This window comes from Mercenaria mercenaria, chromosome 12 (genome assembly GCF_021730395.1).
Source record: "Mercenaria mercenaria strain notata chromosome 12, MADL_Memer_1, whole genome shotgun sequence".
NCBI lineage: Eukaryota > Metazoa > Mollusca > Bivalvia > Venerida > Veneridae > Mercenaria > Mercenaria mercenaria.
This window is the reverse complement of record NC_069372.1, coordinates 65,743,737-65,764,382: the sequence shown is the minus strand read 5'-3', so window position 1 is coordinate 65,764,382 and position 20,646 is coordinate 65,743,737. Positions and strand designations below refer to the sequence as shown.

The 20,646-nt window shown below is 35.3% G+C and overlaps 1 protein-coding gene across 1 annotated transcript; it reads right to left on the bottom strand.

The window, feature by feature from the left end:
• Window positions 1-10,451: 10,451 nt before the first annotated feature.
• LOC123533913 (uncharacterized) lies at window positions 10,452-18,774 on the bottom strand. The gene is made up of 2 exons (XM_045315893.2): window positions 18,341-18,774; window positions 10,452-15,480 (listed from the first exon to the last, which is right to left on the bottom strand). The coding sequence occupies exons 1-2, from the start codon at window positions 18,688-18,690 to the stop codon at window positions 14,154-14,156; spliced, it is 1,677 nt and encodes a 558-aa protein (XP_045171828.2). The 5' UTR covers window positions 18,691-18,774; the 3' UTR covers window positions 10,452-14,153.
• Between the last annotated feature and the right edge of the window lie 1,872 nt (window positions 18,775-20,646).

Below are 20,646 nucleotides of genomic sequence, written 5' to 3'. Positions count from 1 at the left end.
TTTCTTTTAAATTGTGGCTGCTACATTTTCCGTTATGAACATAATTAAAATACATTAATTTTTTGTTAAATCCTACATTTCTGATAATTACTTTCTTTAACATTTGTCAAAGGTTTTAATATTGCTAAATTTACAAGAATGTTTTATTGAATCTATTGTTTTTTTATTTACTTCCTTAATGTTTCATCTGTTTTTAAGATAAAAATATAAAGCATGATGGAGCTTTAACCTTCGCACATTTTGTAGTTGATATGTGTAACAAAATAGACTTTGTAGAAATTCCAAACTGAGCGAATTATAGGAAACGTGTTTTTGTAGTCTTACATTCATACACAGGAACAGTGAGATTTTATGTTATACAGAATTGTTTTCATTTTCTAGGGCTGTAGCAACACTGGAGTTTCAAGTGTTTAATTAGTTCCTGGTTTTAGAAATTAGGCTACCTAAGAATTTAGAGTTCTTCAATAACAAATGGACATTTCTTGCATATACAGCCAGATCAGTGACAATTTTTCAGTGAATAGTGTCGGTCCGTCTCGGCTGAAACAAATACATGAACAGATTTTGTTCGTGTCTTTTTAGTCCCCTACGTCCGTCCGTGCCTACATTTGTATACTTAGGTGGCTAATGAAACAATAGGTAACTGTACTTTTTCTTTGAAGTCATTTTCATTCGTTAAGCTATTATGTGGCTATATTTTTACGTGGCTAAAAGAACAATAAAGAGAACAAAAGAGTGGCCATATAAATACCCATCTGTAGGAACGTCCGTCCGTCTCTCCGTCCTCAAATCTAGATCCTGATATTACTCAAAATTATTTAGGCTAGGTTAATAAAACTTGGTATGTGAATAGAGGGCAATATGTAGATTATGCACATACATGGCTTATGCTTGTAGGTCAATGGTCAAGGTTACTATTGAAGGTCATGTAAAATTTGTTTCCGCTCCATAACGTTTATATTCATAGATGGATACTCTTAGTGCTATACAGAAATGTTCCCCATGATGAGACAGTGTGTCAACACATGAGCTATGCTTGTCGGTCAAAGGTCAAACGTCGCTGTTGAAAGTTTTCCACCTGTAGGGGACTTCTGTATTGCCACTGTAATACTTTGTCACTTGTGTTAATAGACCTTTTCCTAAATTATCATCCATCGGCGTTCATACAAAAGGTACTGTTAGTAACGTTGGTCTAGTATTGCACAAACGATCTACCGTTCACGCAGCCAAGAAGTCACTAAGTTCAGTTTTGAAAGGGGAGAGAAACTATTGTTTGTACCCCACTGATAACTTTTGAAAACAAATTGAAAGAAAAAAACAAAACGTTCAGAAATAAGTCTATAGCGAATATAGCTGACATTTTGACTGCAAGTAGAAATCGTTTAATTCTTTTTTTATTGGTGAAACTACAAAGTTACGCATATATTTTGCATTCAAAGCAATAGTTTGATATATACTGTTGATCTACCGATGGGCATCGACAATGGACAATTATATGAAATGCAGTCAGTTTCGTCGATTTGAAAGGCTTGGTGGTATCTTTCAGTTATCAGGAAGACGCAGGAAGTGCATTATAACGGAAAACAACCCAGGAAATATCCTGCCACAACCCCACAACACTAGAACGCTGACCCTAGAAAAATCAGTTCTTGGCTACGGCCCTGTTGTCAGTATATATTTCGACAATAATAAAGTTTGCATTTTATATAATATAACGGAAAGAACAACCTAAACCAAAAAGGCAAGATTTAAATTAAAACAATGTGTAACTCCCGAATTAATTAACATTCAATTTATCTTAGATGGACAACCATAAAAGACAAAAGGATGTATAATAGTTTTACAAATTGGTATTCTAATGGCTTTCAGTTAAAGATATAATTGTTAGTGTAAATCTTTAACAAATATATCACAATAGTTATCTGAATCATATAATTTCCTAGTCTAAATACCTTAACTATGATCAAATATATGTATCTTAGTTGGGCACTAGTGTAACAAACAAAAGCAAAAGAGCTCTTGTTAAATAGACAAACCATTTGGTGTTTGCAAGACACGTGTTGATGTGGTTCCTGTTTCCACACTGGATAATGGAAAAAGTTCTTTGTCTTTGTTTGTATAAAATTGCCACCAACTCGAACGACCTTTATTGGCGTGAATTGCATGGATATTGTTTCCTGAAAGGACTGGGTATTTGTCGCATATGGAAGAGATTGTGGTAAAGATAGCGCATTAAATCTGTAGGTCTTAAACAATTCAGTTTTACGTACGATACCACAAATCTCCTCCTAAGCATGTCTTTGAGACTCTGCTGACATTGACAACGGTTTCTTTATTCTAGACAGACGAGGTAACAAACCATAGTTTCAATTTTAGTATAGTTCTGTATAGCAGTGCTTATAAAGTTATCTACAGTGTTACAAGCACTGGTTAATGTATGTGTATAATCACCGATATCTATCTGTCCTATGTCTACCATTCAGTATAGAAAAAAAAACACCTCAGCTTTTGCAAAATCTTAGTAAGTTCCTGCCATGTGAATTTACTTTAATTTCACTGTTAACTCTTCAAAAATCACGTTATTATCAATAATACCAATATAAATTAAGTTGTTCTTCAGTTATATTGCCATACCAGATTGAAAACCTTCAAAACATGTATCATGAAAATGTGAATGTTCAGGAGGCAAGCTCATATGAAATGAAACGCCATTTTCATTACTACCAGATTCTGCGTCAGGTAAAGTGTACGAAACACCACCTCTTATCACAGCTCTTCAGTTCCCTAATGGTATCTTGTTGCAAAGATGATTTCAATACGTATCCCTTTATCTCCAAAAGCGACTACTATAAACCATTTTGGACTGCTGCATATCATCGTTTGGCAACCCAATAACTTTTGCATACATAATTTCATTCTTTCTGGCTCATTGAGCTCGACCTTACTAAATATTCCAATAACTTTTTCAAGTTTGTTTAAATTTTGATATTTTATTAGATTCGTCACTACTTTCGGCTAAATCAAATATTATCATATTATTAGTACAATTTCGTTTTTCCAAGCGTTCAATCTGCATTTTAAGTTTAAAAACTCTGTCATTAGACTTGTCATGTGTATCATTGTTATTGCTTGGACGTCGAAATATGGTTTTATCATGAAATATTTCGTTATCCACACATTCAGTGTATGAGTATGTTGATTTATTTCTACGTTTCCTAAGCAATGTCCAAAATAACCTGTTGTTAGTTTCTGTCGCCCCATTGAGTATGTTTCTGTTCCAAAATTTCGACTGTGTGCTATTATGATTACTAGAAGGTATCAAATGCCCCCGCCATTATTTTCTATGTAAAAATAACAATTTATAACAAACTTTTATCAGCATTTCAAGCCTTTCAATGCCTGCGAAACTACTCTTGTCGTGAAGGTCTGTTTTTAGGCAATCAAAAAATGCCAATAAAATATGGGGTTGAACATAATGTCGTGAACCTTGGTCACGTGACTGAGACACGTGATGAAAACGCTAATATTGCGTAGGTATAGACATCAGGAAATAACTACTTTCACTTTCATTTTGCCAAACAGCTTCTACTCAACGTAAAGAAGCATATAACGTAGCTTAAAATCACCCACAGACATTCCTCTTTACAATTCCGCATCAATAAAGCTAAATTCTGACATGTAAATGACCTTTACTAGGCGGGAAAATTGTATGGACTACATTCGAGTGGACCACTGAGGCATATCCGGCGAATTATTACCTTTATGCCTTATATCTAGAATATTAATCTAAAATTGCAATGGAATATACGAATTCTTTTGTAATGCGTCGTAATTTTGTCAAGAAGTAATTCATTTCTTATGAGAATGACATTGGAATAACATTGCTGGTGATGATATCAAACGCGAAAGCACAATTAGATATCTTGGTGCATTTCTTGATGAAAACTTGAAATTTAAAGATCATGTAAATCACAAATGCCGTACAGCCATGTTGAATTACCTGGAATTAAGATCATCCTAAAATATTAAACCAAAGCAGCTACTAAAACTTTTAGTTTTGTCTCTAGTTATTTCACATCCGAAGTGACTGCAATATCATAATGTATGGTGTATCTAAAAGTGAGGTGTGTAAGAAGCAACGTATTCAAAACATGTGTGCAAAATATGTCTTTAACACGAGGAAATTTGACAGTTCCAAACAAGCATTGTATGATTAACATTGGTTGCCGGTAAAAGCAAGGATTGCGTTTAAGACAGCAAATTGCCACGTCAGATGACCCTCGTGCTGTTAATGACAATCCGCGCATTGATGTAAAATACGAAACAAAATCAAATACCTTGATAGTTTCTCTCCGTTCCTTATAGTATATTTCTCTATTCAAAATAAGTTACATAACCTTACACTACAAACGATAAAGCTAAACTGGAACTTTATTATTGTGCAGACACAGATGGGAATATCCGGCTCACGGGTATATCTGTTTTGGCGGTAACTCGGCAGAGCCTCGTTACCGCCATAACAGTAACCCTCAAACCGGGTTTCTCAACTGCAACAACAACCAGTGACCGCTTATTATATTCTTGCACACCGGACTAGCGTTTACGGGACTTTCGCCAACACATGAAAACCCCATTTTGCACCCCTATGCCAGATGACTCTCGTGCTATAATTGACCACACTGGTTATTTATTGTTTACGAAAAGTGCTACAAAAGAAGTATGTTGGTTTGCTTTGTTTATTCTATAATTTGGTAGAAATACGGTATGCGAAAAATAATAGTCCACTGTTTGTAGATGCAGATGGGAATCTTCGGCTCTTGGGTAACTGTTCTGGCCGTAACTCGGCAGAGCTTTGTTACCGCAAAAAGAGTTACCCTCGATTATCCGGATATTCCCATCTGAATCAACAATCAGTGACAGTTTATTATGAACGTCATTTTTACCTAAATAGAGGATATTCAAGTTTTACTTTCATTGAATGGTATGAAAATAAAATATTCCACGTGCGACTTAGCCACGAATGAAATATCTGTACTTCTTTAATGATTAGATGAATGTAGATCATGACAAAAACTTGCATTTTGTGTTAATTGGTTGAAAACGTCATTTGTTTACATTTAGAAATAGGAGAAGGAATAGACTTACAAAGTCTGTTGAGATCAAATAATCTGTAATAATATTAATTTCTTCATAGTGACACTGATATTTTCTCCGAAAAAAACATTTTCTCTCGATGCTCACCTCAACAAAAGTTAGAGACAGAGGCAAGAGATATTGTAAATTTTTTTCAGAAAGTGATATCAGAGAGGATTGATTTTATGACCAGGTGCTTTAACATTTAATGACTCTAACGACTGATGCCAGATTAGAGGAAGAACAATAATGCATTTTTCGTGCAGCCGAAATTCAATCTTTCGTTTTCAGAAATAAATGAAAAATAATACTATTTCTGCATCAAAGAAGATATACATAACTCGCAGATCACGATAGTTTCGATATACTTTTCAAGCGATGAAACGGTCCCACTGGGTTTAAATGCCGCGAACTTGTAAACATAGTTGATAACTTGTAAACATAGTTGATAACTTGTAAACATAGTTGATACATTGCACAATTGGCGGAAATTGATATAGGATATAATGAACAATAGGCGGAAGTTAATATATATTGGCTTGTGCAAAACATACTGAGAAATTTTCCTCACTTATCAGGGGAAGGAAGTGTGCAAATACTACGATTAAGTCAGTTTCGCTGTTAGCGTTTTCTCCCCTTAGCGCTTTGATAACTCTTATCTCAAACAGTGATCAAGTAACAAGACATCATCTCTTACATGCTTGATTGTCTATATACATTCAATTAATATAAATAAATAGCATTCTTTATTCGGAATGTGAATGTTGTGGCTGATGTTTTTCTTTAAACAAAATATTTTAGCAATTTATTTTCTGTGCTTTGCAACGAAACAGTGGATACTTTTTCGCACCTAATACGCAAGTGTTTCATTAGAAATTTATTCGTTTTATAGATTTATAGATTTCTGATCTGAAATTTTAATCCAACAAAAGTATTTAAACTGTACGAGAGGAAAACATTTCAATACAAGATAGTGATATGTTTTGTGATAGTATTTATTATCAGATCAGAAATCAGATTTTTTTTTGAATAATTGATGTATTCTTCAGACTGAATGACAAGCGGATAGATCTATCAAGTTTACCAAATCTATTCAATAATTTCATTGCACATCTTTTAATACTATCATGTATTGGTATTTAAGAAAATATACATGTGTATGATGTATGGATGAATGGCTATACCCTGTTTTAAATGTACGCATGCAGCTATGATAAAACATAGAGTTCTTATGAAATTTGATAATATTGAATTAGGTACATTATATACAATATCTGCACATCTGTTTATAATATATCATCTCCAACACCATTCCCCTTATTTTCAGAGTCCTTATCTTTGCATCATCTTAACACACACTTATCAATAAGCATCAGTAGCTTTGCGGAGTAACTTTTGTAGTGATTCCTAGTGATTTCAGTCTTGTTTTAAATTCTTTCGTGGTCATTTCACTGGCGGGTTTTTCATTTTCTTTTTCAAATTGCTTTAAAACTTAAATACTTACAAACTTTATGTTATGGACACACATTAGAATTTGCTGTTTTAATGCTTTTTACGATGAAATATAAAATATAATTCCTTGTGCTTGTATTTTTGTATCTATAGTTAAATTATTTTATGAATGTTTACCCGGTCCTGAAGATTTTAAACGACATTTTGTAGAACGGTTTTAAGTACGTAGAAGAATGGTCACCATAGTAGAGTTTTTCGTTGATAAATCATGATAAGTGTGACACGTTTTCCGTCTTTTACAGAAAAAAAATATATATATTAAAAAATTGTCAGACAGATGACTCGAACACACTACCCTGCGGTTAGTGGCAAAACGCTTTGTCCGCATGATACATGGTGGTATATAATTAGCATTTCAATAGTTACATCGTTGTTTAGGTTCGGACACCGAAAATTTATTTACGAAAACATACGGAATATTCATGAGTGTCAGGTCAATACTTACGGACAATACGTAATTATATTATATAGTTTAATTTGAGAATTATTTTCTTTCCTTGTTACTTATTATTTTTAATAAAGGGTAAAACATGAAAAAACAAGAGCTGTCTCCACATGATGACACATGCCCCCGATGGCACTTTGAATGAATAGTTATGGCCGATGTTAGAGTGATTGTGAATGAATGACAAACATATGGACAGGTCACGCCCATCAATGCACTTTCATGAAATATGACCTTTAAAGTCCAAGTGCCTCCTTGGCCTTTGACCTACGGACCTGGGTCTTGCGCGCGCCACGTCGTCTTACTGTGCCACACATTCACGCGTAGTTATTTTAAAATCCATGCATGAATGACAAAGATATGGACCGGACATGCCCATCATTGCACTATCATGAAATATGAACTTTAACGTCTAAGCGTGACCTTGACTTTTGAGCTACGGACCTGGGTCTTGCGCGCGACACGTCGTCTTACTGTGGTACACATTCATGCCAAGTTATTTGAAAATCCATCCATGGATGACAAAGATATGGACCGGACACGAAAATTGCGGACAGACCGACAGACGGACAGACGGTTCAAAAACTATATGCCTCCCTTCGGGGGCATAAAAAAAAACCTAAAATGTTGGCCCAAATGAACACAGGTGGTAATTATTAGTTGTCGATTCCCCATTCATTATGAAACACATGTGCATCTGTCCACTGTTAATTACATCTAATTAAGAGATAAACATCTTTTTGGCGTAAAACGGCACGCACTAGAAAACTGCTATCAATTTTGTAGCTAGTTTCGGAAAAGCAATAAAAATATAGAAGCTGTTAAAATACAGAAAATTGATCTACAATGAACAAGTGCATTTTATTTAATCAATATTTTTCGATATTGCATTAGAATTTACATAAATCTAATAACAACGTTATGCAAGGATAGTTGAAACATTACCAGTTCTAGTACAATGTACAAAATTGACGTGACCAATGATGTTGAATAGGTTTCAGACAAGGAATTAAATCATTCTCCTTTACATAATATAGAGGATATTTGTTTGTTTTAATGTTGCATCAAAATATATTTCATAGACTAAGAGGACACACCACTCCACATGCAATATTTTCACGAGTGGCACAGTCATAAGTGAAAAGTTAACTTACTGTGTAGGTGTTCATGAACGAAATATATTTCGACTTAACATGTAGTTTTTATTTTATGACTTTCACACGGGTGGTAAACGCGCAATCCAATTCCCGCTGGGAATACGCTTAAAATGGGTTGCGCAACGTCCGGTGCTGGTGTTGCGCGTGAAAAAAGACGAAATTGAGGTATGTGAAGTTATGATTTTGCTTAGTATGAGACAAGGATATATTTTCTCGAAAAAAGCAAAATGCTATTCGACACAAATATGATATTACATCATATTTGTAAAATATCTGGTTTGTAATTTATGATTCGGCTCTATTATCACAAAAACTCAGGCGACACGAAGCTTGAAAAAAGTATGAAATCAACAAAAATGGAAGTTTCTGACCTCATATGCCTAATCTTAAGACATCTGATGCTTTTTATGATAACTCAGCTGTTATAAAGTAACGAATATCAAAATTATTTGCTTCAAATCCTGCTTACATGGACATTACTGACAAAAAAGTATCGGAAATGGGGTTGCGCACAGGGAATGGAGTTGCTGGTATACTTCATAATGTATATAATGTATACGCGCAACTCCATTCCCGGGGCGCAACCCCATTCCCGATTATTTTTTGCCAATATTTCCCCCAAAAGCAAAATTTCATTCAAGTGTATGTAATATTCATGACTGTCTTACACGTGTTTGATTATTATAAGCGTCACATTTCCAGAAAGAAGGCACAAGAGTTAGAAAACTTGCATTTTTCATGATTCCATGCTTTTTTGACAGTTCGAGCCAGCAGAGTTTTCGTGATAACAGAGATGATTCTTAAATTAATAAGTTGGTATTTCACACATATGATCTTTATTCATTTTTGTGTCGAATTGCATTTTGCTTTTTTTCGAAAACACTCGTAAATGTGTCATTATTTACAAAAACTAAAACCCACCTACCTCAATTTTGTATATACTGATGCGCAACACCAGCACCGGAAGCCGCGCAACCCATTTTTAGCGTATTCCCAGTGGGAATTGGATTGCGCGTTTACCACCCGTGTTTCAATGGCTTTAAACATTAAATCCATTTTACCCGTTCAACACCACAAGTATTGCGTCATAACTTCACACTGTCATGACGTCACGCTACCTAGATTCTACTAGTATCTCTGTTTCTGTTGACTTTACATCAAACTCTATTTATTGTTAAAATTCACCTAAAGAAAGACAGCAGCGCTGACAGTTTAAAGTTAATTACACGGGACATAACAGATTTTCGGCAATACTTCTGCTAGCCATATTACGGTTACCGGGCATTTTTCTAGTTTTTCCGGATAAATGACATACATGTAACGCCGTCACTTCTGGTTAATCAAACGTGCAGAACTATCATAAACATGACATACCATAGTAATAAACATTCTTTGAAACCGTTAACTGCACTTTCGCTAAATTTAGTCTAAAACAAATACACAACTGGTTGATTTTCCAATTAACAAAACTATGTTATATAAATTTGTTATGTTGACGGAAAGGTTATACTGGGCCACCGGCACTTAATACGAATAAGACTGAAATCTCTTATTGTGTTTCCATTTGGTTTCTATGAAAGACAATGTTTCTAAAAATAGTTTTAATCAGCAAGCAAGAAATTGGAAGCAACTATCATCCACAAGAAGTTCATAGACTGAATTAAGTGAGGTTTTCATTGGAATAAATTTGAGACATCTTGTTTAGAGTGATATTTATGATGTATACATGATTCACTTTAAAACCTTTGCTTCTATATGTGTGGAGACAAATAAGCTATTTCTATAATAAACGCATCCAATGCCACACATGTACTACTCCGATACAAGGGGTATGGTTGGGAGGGCTCCGTAGCCAAGTGGTTAAAAGATCGCTGACTTCAAATCACTAGACTCTGTGGGTTCGAGCCTCACTCGGGGCATTGAATTCTTCATGTGAGGAAGTCATCCAGCTTACTTAGGATAGGTCGATAGATCTATCCAGTTGCCCCGCTCATGATGAAATAATACACGAAGTGGCACCTGGGGTCTTCCTCCACCTTCCAAGCTGGAAAGTCGCATATATGACCTATAATTGTGTCGGCATGACATTAAACCCAACAAAAACAGAACAAATCTCCAATACAAACGCTGTATTTTCTACGTGTTGTTAATGCGTGCTTCAGGTTAACACATTTAACAAGATTCTATACAGGTATCTACTTTAATATTTTATTTTATTTTATTCCTATATTTATACATAGCTAATAGCAGGATAATGGTGGCTGCTAAACAAAACACAGGTATAGATGATATTACAATAAAATTAAAACAAATACTAACTTAAATGAAATGGAGTAAAATTAATAATCACTACCCTACAGTATGAAATTTGAAAATACAGATACATATGTTACAAATACATATAAATTCAATCACATTCAACCAATATTACCTTGATATTTAACATTAAATCAAAAACTAGCGGCAGTCACCTTAAGAGTTCTCTCGGAAGGATCTGCTGTGGTATAGTATACTAGACGATTATGGAATTTTACAATGCTGCTGTCAACATTTAACGAACCATTTCATTATCTGCATAACAAATAAAAATAACGGACGATATTTTTCGAAAGAAAGTCTGTAAGGTACTACTGGTATCGAAGCTAGTAGTATCGGATAACGCGTCACTTTACGTCTCGTGAAGATCTTCACAATGAAGTCGCGATTGTTTTCATAACGCTACCCTGCAAACCAGAGCTCTGTGAAGTTTGTGCAACAAAAGGTAAAACTTTCCCGAGAAAACTCGAATTGTTCATTACACAAGTGTTTTGTTTACATATCGCACATGCAGCTAATGCGCATGCGCAAAAGATAACTCCCTTCGTCCCCAATTAAGTTGAAAATTTCTCCCCTTGACGGTCTGTTAGGACCACATTCGCAACAGATCGCATTTGTAACAGATTTCGTACGTATGCGATCACATTCGTAACAGGTAAAATGTGTTACGAATGTGTTTGTCCGACATGGGGGTTGACATGAGAAGCACATATGTACCATGTTGAGTTTTATACTGCAAATGTTCAATCAGTTGGTTGTCATCGCAACATCATTAAATGACTGCCATAAGGACTATCAGAAGTTAGCGTCGTCGTCGTCGTCGTCGACATCAATGACGTCATAAAATTATTTCAGCCGCATCATGAGAAAATGGGCCTTCGGGAATCTTCGAGGCTTTGCGACCAGCGTGGGCCCAGTCCGCGCAGTCTGATCAGGGCCCACACCATTCGCTGTTATTTCAAAGAAGGCTTATTCTACCTGAATATGAAATTTTCTGACTCTAATCCAGATAATAAATGCACAGGTCAGTCTAAATATACACTTTCCGGAATTTCACGAAAATGTCCGAATGCCAATTTTCCCGTGACGTGGCTCAACTTTTATTATCATTTCTGCATCCACTGCCAATACCACTATAATATAATTACATCTTCAGCTACTTCTACTGTTACCTTGCTCAGGTCACTGGTTCGAACCCGGTGGCGACATACATTTGTAGCTATCTTTCGTCATCCAGAGCTGTTTCAAGTTGAGTGACAAACCGGAAGTTGCCATGTGCTGGAACAAATTATATGCAACTTGTCATGGACGGAGTCGTTAGCCTTAAGTCTAGGAGGGTCCGACCTTGTGCTGCGAACTAATGTCTATGAGATTTTAAGAAAATACACCTTATTTTGTAATTATCCTCACCCCACTGAGCCCACCTGTGAGGTAATAGGCTTTCTTTTATTATAATCCCGCCGTGAAATAGCGGAGTTTGTGCGTTCGTGCAGCTATTTATTGGTTCTTGACCTTGGTATAACTTGCCCATGCATAGTCAGACTTACAAATTATTTGGTACAAATGATCAGCATGGATAGAAGGTGTATTTCGATCATGACTCATGTTGCTATATCCAAGATCAAGGTCACAGCTCCCCATTGAACTTAGATTTGTTTTGTTATTTTGTTGTAAAATATATGTTTGTGTCCGGATAATAACTCGCTTAAGTCAGGTTTCCAAATACTTCGGTACAAAAAACCACCATATATTGACAATCTGTAGTGATCATAAACCAAGTCCCCAGGGCAAGGGTCAAGGTCACGGTACTTAGTTCAACGTTGATGTATTTCGTACGATTATAATTGGAACTAAAACATATGATCTCTATCGCGTTCACAAGGCTAAAATCAATTATTGCCATCTCAGGGACCATAACTCCAAGACGAATAAGGTGATATGGCTGGTTTTCGAAAGGAACCGAGATATCATAGTTATATATAAGTTCTGTGCAAGTTTTGTCCAAATCAAATAATAAATGTTGTCTCTAGCGTATTCAGAAGAAAAATGTGAACGGACGGACGCTCGGACAACGGACGACGTACAAAGGGTGATCACAATACCCTACTTTGTCACTTCCTACTAGTGAGCTAAAACATGTTACAAATGTGTTGATGTAAAAAGGCACTTTTTTGTTCATTTTTCCGATCGAAAATGACATGTGACAAATGTGATCAGATGTCACATCAAAAATCGGCATCGATCACATTCGTCTCAAAATTTGTTACATATGTGCTTGATTTCTGTTACATATGCGATCTCATTTGTAACACCTGTTACATATGGATCGCATTTGAAATTGCGATCTGGTTCGAATGTGGTCCTACAGCGGTCAAAACGAGAGGAGTTACCCCCCAAAAAAAGACATAATAATGACAAAAATGACTCGTTTTTGCGCATCGGCTGTAAAAGTTTCGATTTTTACAATAAAGAAAGCAAAAACAAATATAAAATATTGATGAAATGTCAACATCTAAGCGAACCACAGCATTATTTTCTTATTCAAGGGAGGTAACTGGTATACATACAGTGTATTATTTAATTCAACCAGAAAGGTTAGGAAAAGTATAGATGGTGCTTTTCGAGTTGTATGTATTGTCAAAATGTACATAAATTTTCAAACAAATATCGATGACCGAAACTGCTTTAGTTGTCGACCGATTCAGCTGGCGCAATTTATACACCCCTTTTGGAACCCCTCTGCGTGTTATCACGTGCGCTAGACACTTTTGATATTTACGTTTTCATAAACCAGAAGAGCTAAGGTAATTTCTTTGGGAGACTTATAGATCTTTAACGTTCTAGAAAAAATACATTTAAAACCCCTTTATTTTATGACAGAAACTGCTTCGTTCAATACCAGTAAATATATGGATAGAAAATAAATTGCAAGATTCAGCGATCAACAAAGCAAAACATGTTTCCCCCTTTTAAAACCGCCAATACAATATTTACATCCACTATATATTGTGTATAAATTTCGTTGCAATAATATTAAGGACAACTCGTTCCACGAGACCTTAAGTCATTTATAAAAACATAAACAACACCGCTCAATAAAATTGTGTCAAAGCCGACAACCAAGATTTCGAAAACAACATTCAGTCACAGCTAAACCTGATTATTTTGAATGATAAAGTTCAACATCAAATCGACATGATTATTGGATTTAATGATGATAATTCAAACTGGGATCAAGAACCTTGTCGGAAGGCGAAATACCATTTAATGTGGGCAGGTCGTTCCGACTGTTCATCATGAGATTGTCAAGATCGGATATGACTTTGTATTATGCACGGAAAGAAGCCACATATTTAAGTATGAATGTAATGCGAAATGGACGGAAGAATATCATCTCCAAATTAAACATCAATTTGTGTGCGATTCATGGATACGCTATTCATATTCCAGGAACTTCGAAAACGGTCATTTCTAAAAATTAAATGCAATTGATCAATTTCAAAATTACTTGAATAATAATCGGTTATATAAATGTGGGACCCATGGGAATTACATACATCAGACAACACAGTACGAAGTTTAGCGCCCTTCTATGATAATTTATACACTTTTATAGTGTTTGATGACCAGAATGTAAGTATCAATCGTTCGGGAGCATCAACAAATGTAACCGATGCTGGGGATTTTATTCCGTCAGTTTCTGTCAGGATCTCTTTTATCATGTTCCCGTCTTTGTCAAACTGGACAACATTGTTCGAGTCCTTGCAACACACGAACAAATCCCCAGATGTACTGTAACATACACCAGATACAGTTTTTAAACAAGGATCGGAGCATTCTGATGTCTTCTCACCTTGTCTGTTCAATTTAACCAAGCCTTTGTTACTCTCAGCTAAAACAATATCTGAACCATCATACTTCATTGACATATGCATTATGGAGACAACATTGCACTGCAAATTACGTAGAAGCCGGCCAGACAAGTCATACACCTTTACCGTATTTCCACCACCTCGGTAAATTCCGCATGCAATGAAAAGCTCACCTTTGTGATGAACAATTCCCCTACAATGCTCACCAACACTGAATGATCCTTTCAAAGTCATATTACTGCCAATGCTTACAAGGCAAATCTTCTTACCATCCCATGAAGACACAGCTACATCATTTGGTCCAGTCTGACATACACCAAATGGTCTGTCTATGTGACACCAGTCTTTTAGATTGTACGCCGAGTCAAGTCGTTTTAACTTTTCATTGCTATAGTCAGTAAGAAGAACATGACCATTGTCTAACACACAACAGTCGAAAATTGAACCTTGAGAACTACATGTATTTGTCTTACAAGTATACTCTCCAATTAAGGACGCGGTGTATGGATGATTTGCGGACACTGCACCAAAGGATTCTATATCTTTAACAATGGATTCAAAATGATTATCAAACTCAAAAGAAATTGTTCTAGGATCTGTATGTTTCAATTCCTCAATCAAGTTTTCACCCTTTCTTTTCACTTTCTGACTTTGTTTGACATTTACAAACAGCTGTACTTCATTATCTCCACCGATTTCGTCAAGTGTCTTTTTCTGTTCAGCAGTAGTTTTCAGACACTCGTCAAGCGAATTTAATTCGCTGTTTATTTGACCAGAGATTTCTTTATACTTCGCACATACCTCTGTTACAGCTTTTCTCTCCAGTTCGTCTATTCTGGCTAGAACTCGGTCTTTAAACTGTATAATCTCATTGAGTATGTCTTCTTGTGACTCTTTTAACTCGGATAGTTCCTTGGATTTCTCCGCTTTGAGTTGTTGGAGATCTTTATAGACAGCATCTAGTGAAGCTTTTGTTTCAACCTGTTCTTGACCTTTCATGATTCCTTCTGCCACTTTCGGTATAAAGTCTACGCCCTTACATGCCCTAAATAAAGAAAATTTATCACATAAATAATAGAACTGAAAATATGTTTTACTGTCTTATAATTATTCTCTCTGTGATAGATATTCGTTTTCATCATCATAATCATCATTATAATCATCATCATTATAAAAAAGAACAACACCGTAATCATCAACGCCGTAAGCATCCTCAGTAGCAGTAGTAGTAGCAGCAGCAGCAGCGGCAACAGCAGCAGAAGTAGAATATTCCATTTATATGGCATATTTTGCATGCATACAGCACACTCAAAATGGTTTAATGAATTTCACAGCAATACAACAATTATTAATCTACAAACTGCTGTATGACTTTTATAACATATATAATTGAATAAAAGTAATAAAAAAACTAAACTAACTTTACTAGGTTTAAGTTGTCCTAAACCATTCTGCCATCTTTATATTTAATGATATACAACGGTTACAACCTTATTGATGTGAAAATCACGGGGGAGGATGTACAGTGCAATGCTGCAATGTTTGACTTTTTTGGATCGGTAAGAGAGGGTTTACTTTATGTTTCACAAAAAAGATACACCAGTGCTACGGCACAAGGCTTTTTTCTTCATAAGCATTGTCTCCATAGTGAGACAACTATGAATACCTAAACGTTTTATAAAGGTCTGATCTTAAATGCAATGTTTACAAATAAATTCCTGATTTTCCACATAATTTTACCCCTTTTTCTTGTAGATACAGTACTACCATGCATGTTATAAATGTCCTTTCATATAGATGTCAATTTACCAACGCTTATGGTCTTACAGTATAGTATACGGGTGTTTAGTCTAACTAAATGTAAACGAGTCGCGATATTGTGATAAGTTTTGCACAGTCAATATCTCTTCAAATACTCAAAACAATGCGGAAAGTTTTCCTTCTATGTAAAGGTAAATTTTATTTACCGTCGCTTTGTGAAACAATTAACATAAGCTCTGTAGAGCTTTTGAACGACCCTATTTTAGACAGTTAAAACCATTTATACCTTACCCCCAGCAATTTGCTGGTACCCATTTACAGCTGGGTCGACTGAGGCAATCGTGATAAAGTGCCTTGCCCATGGACACACCGCAATGGGCGTAGCCAGGATTCGAACCAGGGGCCTTCACCTCCGTAGGAAAGCGTCTTAGCCCTCTCGACCATGTGTATATATAACTAGTGACACAAATCGCGTCACTAATTTTGGAGGCTTCAAATACATATTTAACCCCATTTATTCACACTAAAGTTACGCCTCTGAATTAGGACGGCGTAAGTGGAAAATCATAGGTTTCGGCAAAACGAAAAAAACTGTCTATGACAGATACGCCCTTCTAATTCTAAGGGCGTAAGTGGACTTTTCTGGTACAACAATTAAGTGCAGATACGCCCTTCTATTACTATGATTCTGCAAACCTTTCACTTACGCCCTTTTATTATTGGTGAATTTCGTCAACACAGCAGTTCGTAACAAATCTGTTTTACAGAATTATGCCCCTTGGCGTGTAGTTTCAAAAAATGTATAATTCATAAAAGGGCGTAATTCTAGGGTGTCGTCCGGAAAGCTCATTCTCAATACAATCATTATATAATACAATCATTTTATGTCCTAACAAATGAGAAAACCTCCATTTTGTAGGCAAAACACTTTTAAACTCCATGTAGATCTATGTCAGTGTGTTTTCCGCTTAGACATTTCAAATTTTCAATATGTATATGGAAGGTGTCATGGTAGGTTTAAGGCATCGCCACAGTCACAACTCAGTATCAGTTCATATTTTCAGGCCGAGTATTTTTCTCTTGAAAATTGCACTAAAGCCTTAACAGCTGGTCAAATTATCATCAACATAAGAAGCATATGATGATTTATAGTACATATGCCGCTTGTAAAATATTTGAGTCTCGTTTAGACCGAAAATTTACCCCAAAATATTGAAATTTTATGTGCAGTAGAACTCCAATATAAAAAATATTACAAAGACAAAATTTAGTTAATTTCATAGTACAATATATATACTGCAAACTCTTATGGATTTGTGTGGAAATTGTTCCTGGTTATTGCATTAGACACAAAAAGACAACCCCATGTAAATTTAATTTAAAATGTTGTTTGTACATGCATTACTGACCACAGGTAGCCAGGTAAACCTATACATAATCCTATAATATCACCTGTTTATATACATGTAAATTATGTGTGAACAGATAACACAAATTGGATAAATTGATGGTGTTGGGACTTTGGTGTATTATTCAGTAATCAGGTAAAATTTCAAAATAATTTCTGAAGACTTTATTCTTCACGGTCTGCTTTACAATTGGCTGTAATTATCTTTGAAATGTATTGAATATATATCGAGTTTGACTACAGATAAAATTGCAAAATTTTGTCATAAAAAATATCGAATAAAGGCATAATACAGGTAGTGAAATGCACATCCTTCTACTTGCATATGTTCACATAGATATTTAAAACATAATTATGACAAATTTATTGACTTTATAGTTACCACTTAGTCATCTTTCATTTTTATGAAAATTTGCACGTAACATTTTGGGTCAAATGGCTGCCACTGTAGGCGATGCCTTAACATGCCATTTTTTAGCTTCTGTTATCTTTGGACGATTTTAAATCATTGTGTATGTTTTCCTAGTGAAAAATAACTGCACTAGGGAAAATGTGCATGTAAAACTATAAATCATGAAGTTTAAATCGCGCCGATTTCCACCTCAGTTTTAATCCTAACTAGAGAGACAGAGGCAGACATACGAAAAATTGAGACTAACCCTTGTACGCCCTCTCCTCCCCTAATCTGAAAGGTATATATACAGTATGTCAAATGAATTTATTTAAAAATCCTTACCTATGATCAACAGCGATGCACACAGTACAGCAAACTAAATCATGATCCCCACAGTACATCTGGATCACGTTTCCCGGATGGTCATCGCAGTCGCCCGTCGGTAATATCGCAGTCGTTTTCGATTGGGTTCGAGATCCTGCTTTCATGGCGGCTTGATGAAGAACACTGTGAGATTTTAACAATTTGTTATGCATTCCAACACAAGATTCACAAAAGTATGTTTGACAGTTAACACAGAAATTAATAGCCTCCATATTTTTTCCATCTTCAAAACAAGGTGTACAAGAAAAATCGTGAATGACGTCAGAAGATCCAAGAACAGAACTCGACATATCTCGCCCAGACGCCATTTTGCTGTGTACTGCGTATTTTAATCCGAAACCGAAACTAGGATTTATTTGAATCTACTTGAAACCGATTATTTAGTATCGCATACTGAGGCAAACTGAATATTATTGTCTGTTTTAGGGTACATTTTTATACCGCTAATAGTTTAACCAAATATTCAGCAGTTTCATCTGCAGTATGAGTAAATTATTATTTGTTGATTCTTAAAATGTAGTATCAACATTAAATGTGGTAAATGGGTTAAAGTGAATTTAGACGCTAGGAGCTTTTATGAGATTTGATATCATTTTGTTCGTTTTTCATTTATTTTCCTGCTTATTAAACTCATAACCTTGGCAACCTGTGTATGTATTATCGGAAAATAAAATACACTTTGTAGAAATGATTAATAGGAAAACATGTTTATTTGTCTGCGATGGTACGCTTTATGTTATACAGTAGTTATTTTCATTTTCCACGGCTGTAGCTGCACTGGGGATTCAAATCTTTAATTAGTACATAAAGTAACTTAAGAATGGGTTCTTCAACGACAAATTGGCATTTTTGCATATGTAACCGTTCTATCTGCAGGGATACCCCAAGCTGATCCTGTAGGGTGCATTTAAGGAGCAACCCTCAAGTTCACTAAGGCCTAAAACATTCTTTGTCTTTTTGTTAAGTGAGACTTTTCGGAAATTATTTTTATGTCAAAAAATGAATACAAATAAGGGGGTTATGCCTTTAGAGCATTATTAAGTTGATTTCTACCATCACTGACCATGTTTAAAGCATAAAAAGTGCAGTTTAGCAAGTTTTTGTTAAAAAGTTGAAAAATAAATCTCCGAGGCCATAAAATAACATTTAGGGTCGGGCCAAACATTTAGGGTAGGTCGGGATACCAAAAACTGACAATTGTTTTTTACGCCTAAAGTTTCACATGCCATAAATGAAAGGGACAGATATTTCGATAGGGTAGTAACTACCCGTAGGGTTTTAACACTTGGTAATAAAGTATAGTCTGAAATAAGATCAAATAAAACACCAAGCCTTATTACGGTTTTCAAATTTATTAGTAAAACCCTTAAAAAATTTACAGTTAAGATTTTTTTCATACTCTATTGCAATCTTACAAGATTAAATGTTGTAAAAGTATGTTTTAACGAGAGGCTGGTATTAATCAGTTTACAACAGATCTGACCTGTTATAATACTTGATTTTTTAAACCGGTTTTTACCAGATACACATTAGTATTGTTTTGGCCTATCAGTTTTTTAGGTAACTGAATCGATTTATGGCAGTTTTTAGGCTGTGAAAGGCCCAGATTAATGCCAGCTTCTCGGTTTTTACACATAGTTTTTAGCTCGACTCTTCGAAGAAAATGTAGAGCTATTGCACTCACACCAGTGTTGGCGCTGCCGTTGGTTAAAGATTTTGATAAATATCTCTGTTACTATCAAAACTATTGACTTAGAATTTACAATTATATAGTTATTATCTATCACAGTATGCACCAGGAGAGACAATCCTCATAGTTATGATTTGAAGTTTGAAAGATTTATGCCCCTTTTTAAGTTTTTTATAAAGTCAAGTATGTTGCTATCAAAGCTTTTGACTTAGAACTTCATATATTTTTCTACTATCAAAACCTACCCAAGGAGAAACAATCCCCACAACTATGATTTCAGTGTTCACAGAGTTATGCCCCTTTTTAACTTAGTTTTTTCTTTACCTCTTACATAATGTCCAAGATCTCTGTTGCTATCAAAGCTATTGACTTGAAAATTAAATACATGTACTTGTTTACTATTAAAGGTTACACCATAAGAAATAATTCCCATAGTTCTGATTAGAAATTTGAGATATTTATGCCCCTTTTACTGGCAAAGCTCTTATTCAGAGGCAAGCACTGAGAAAAGTCGAGTGTGCTGTCTTACGGACAGCTCTTGTTATTCATGAATCTTAACTGTAACTTATTTGAA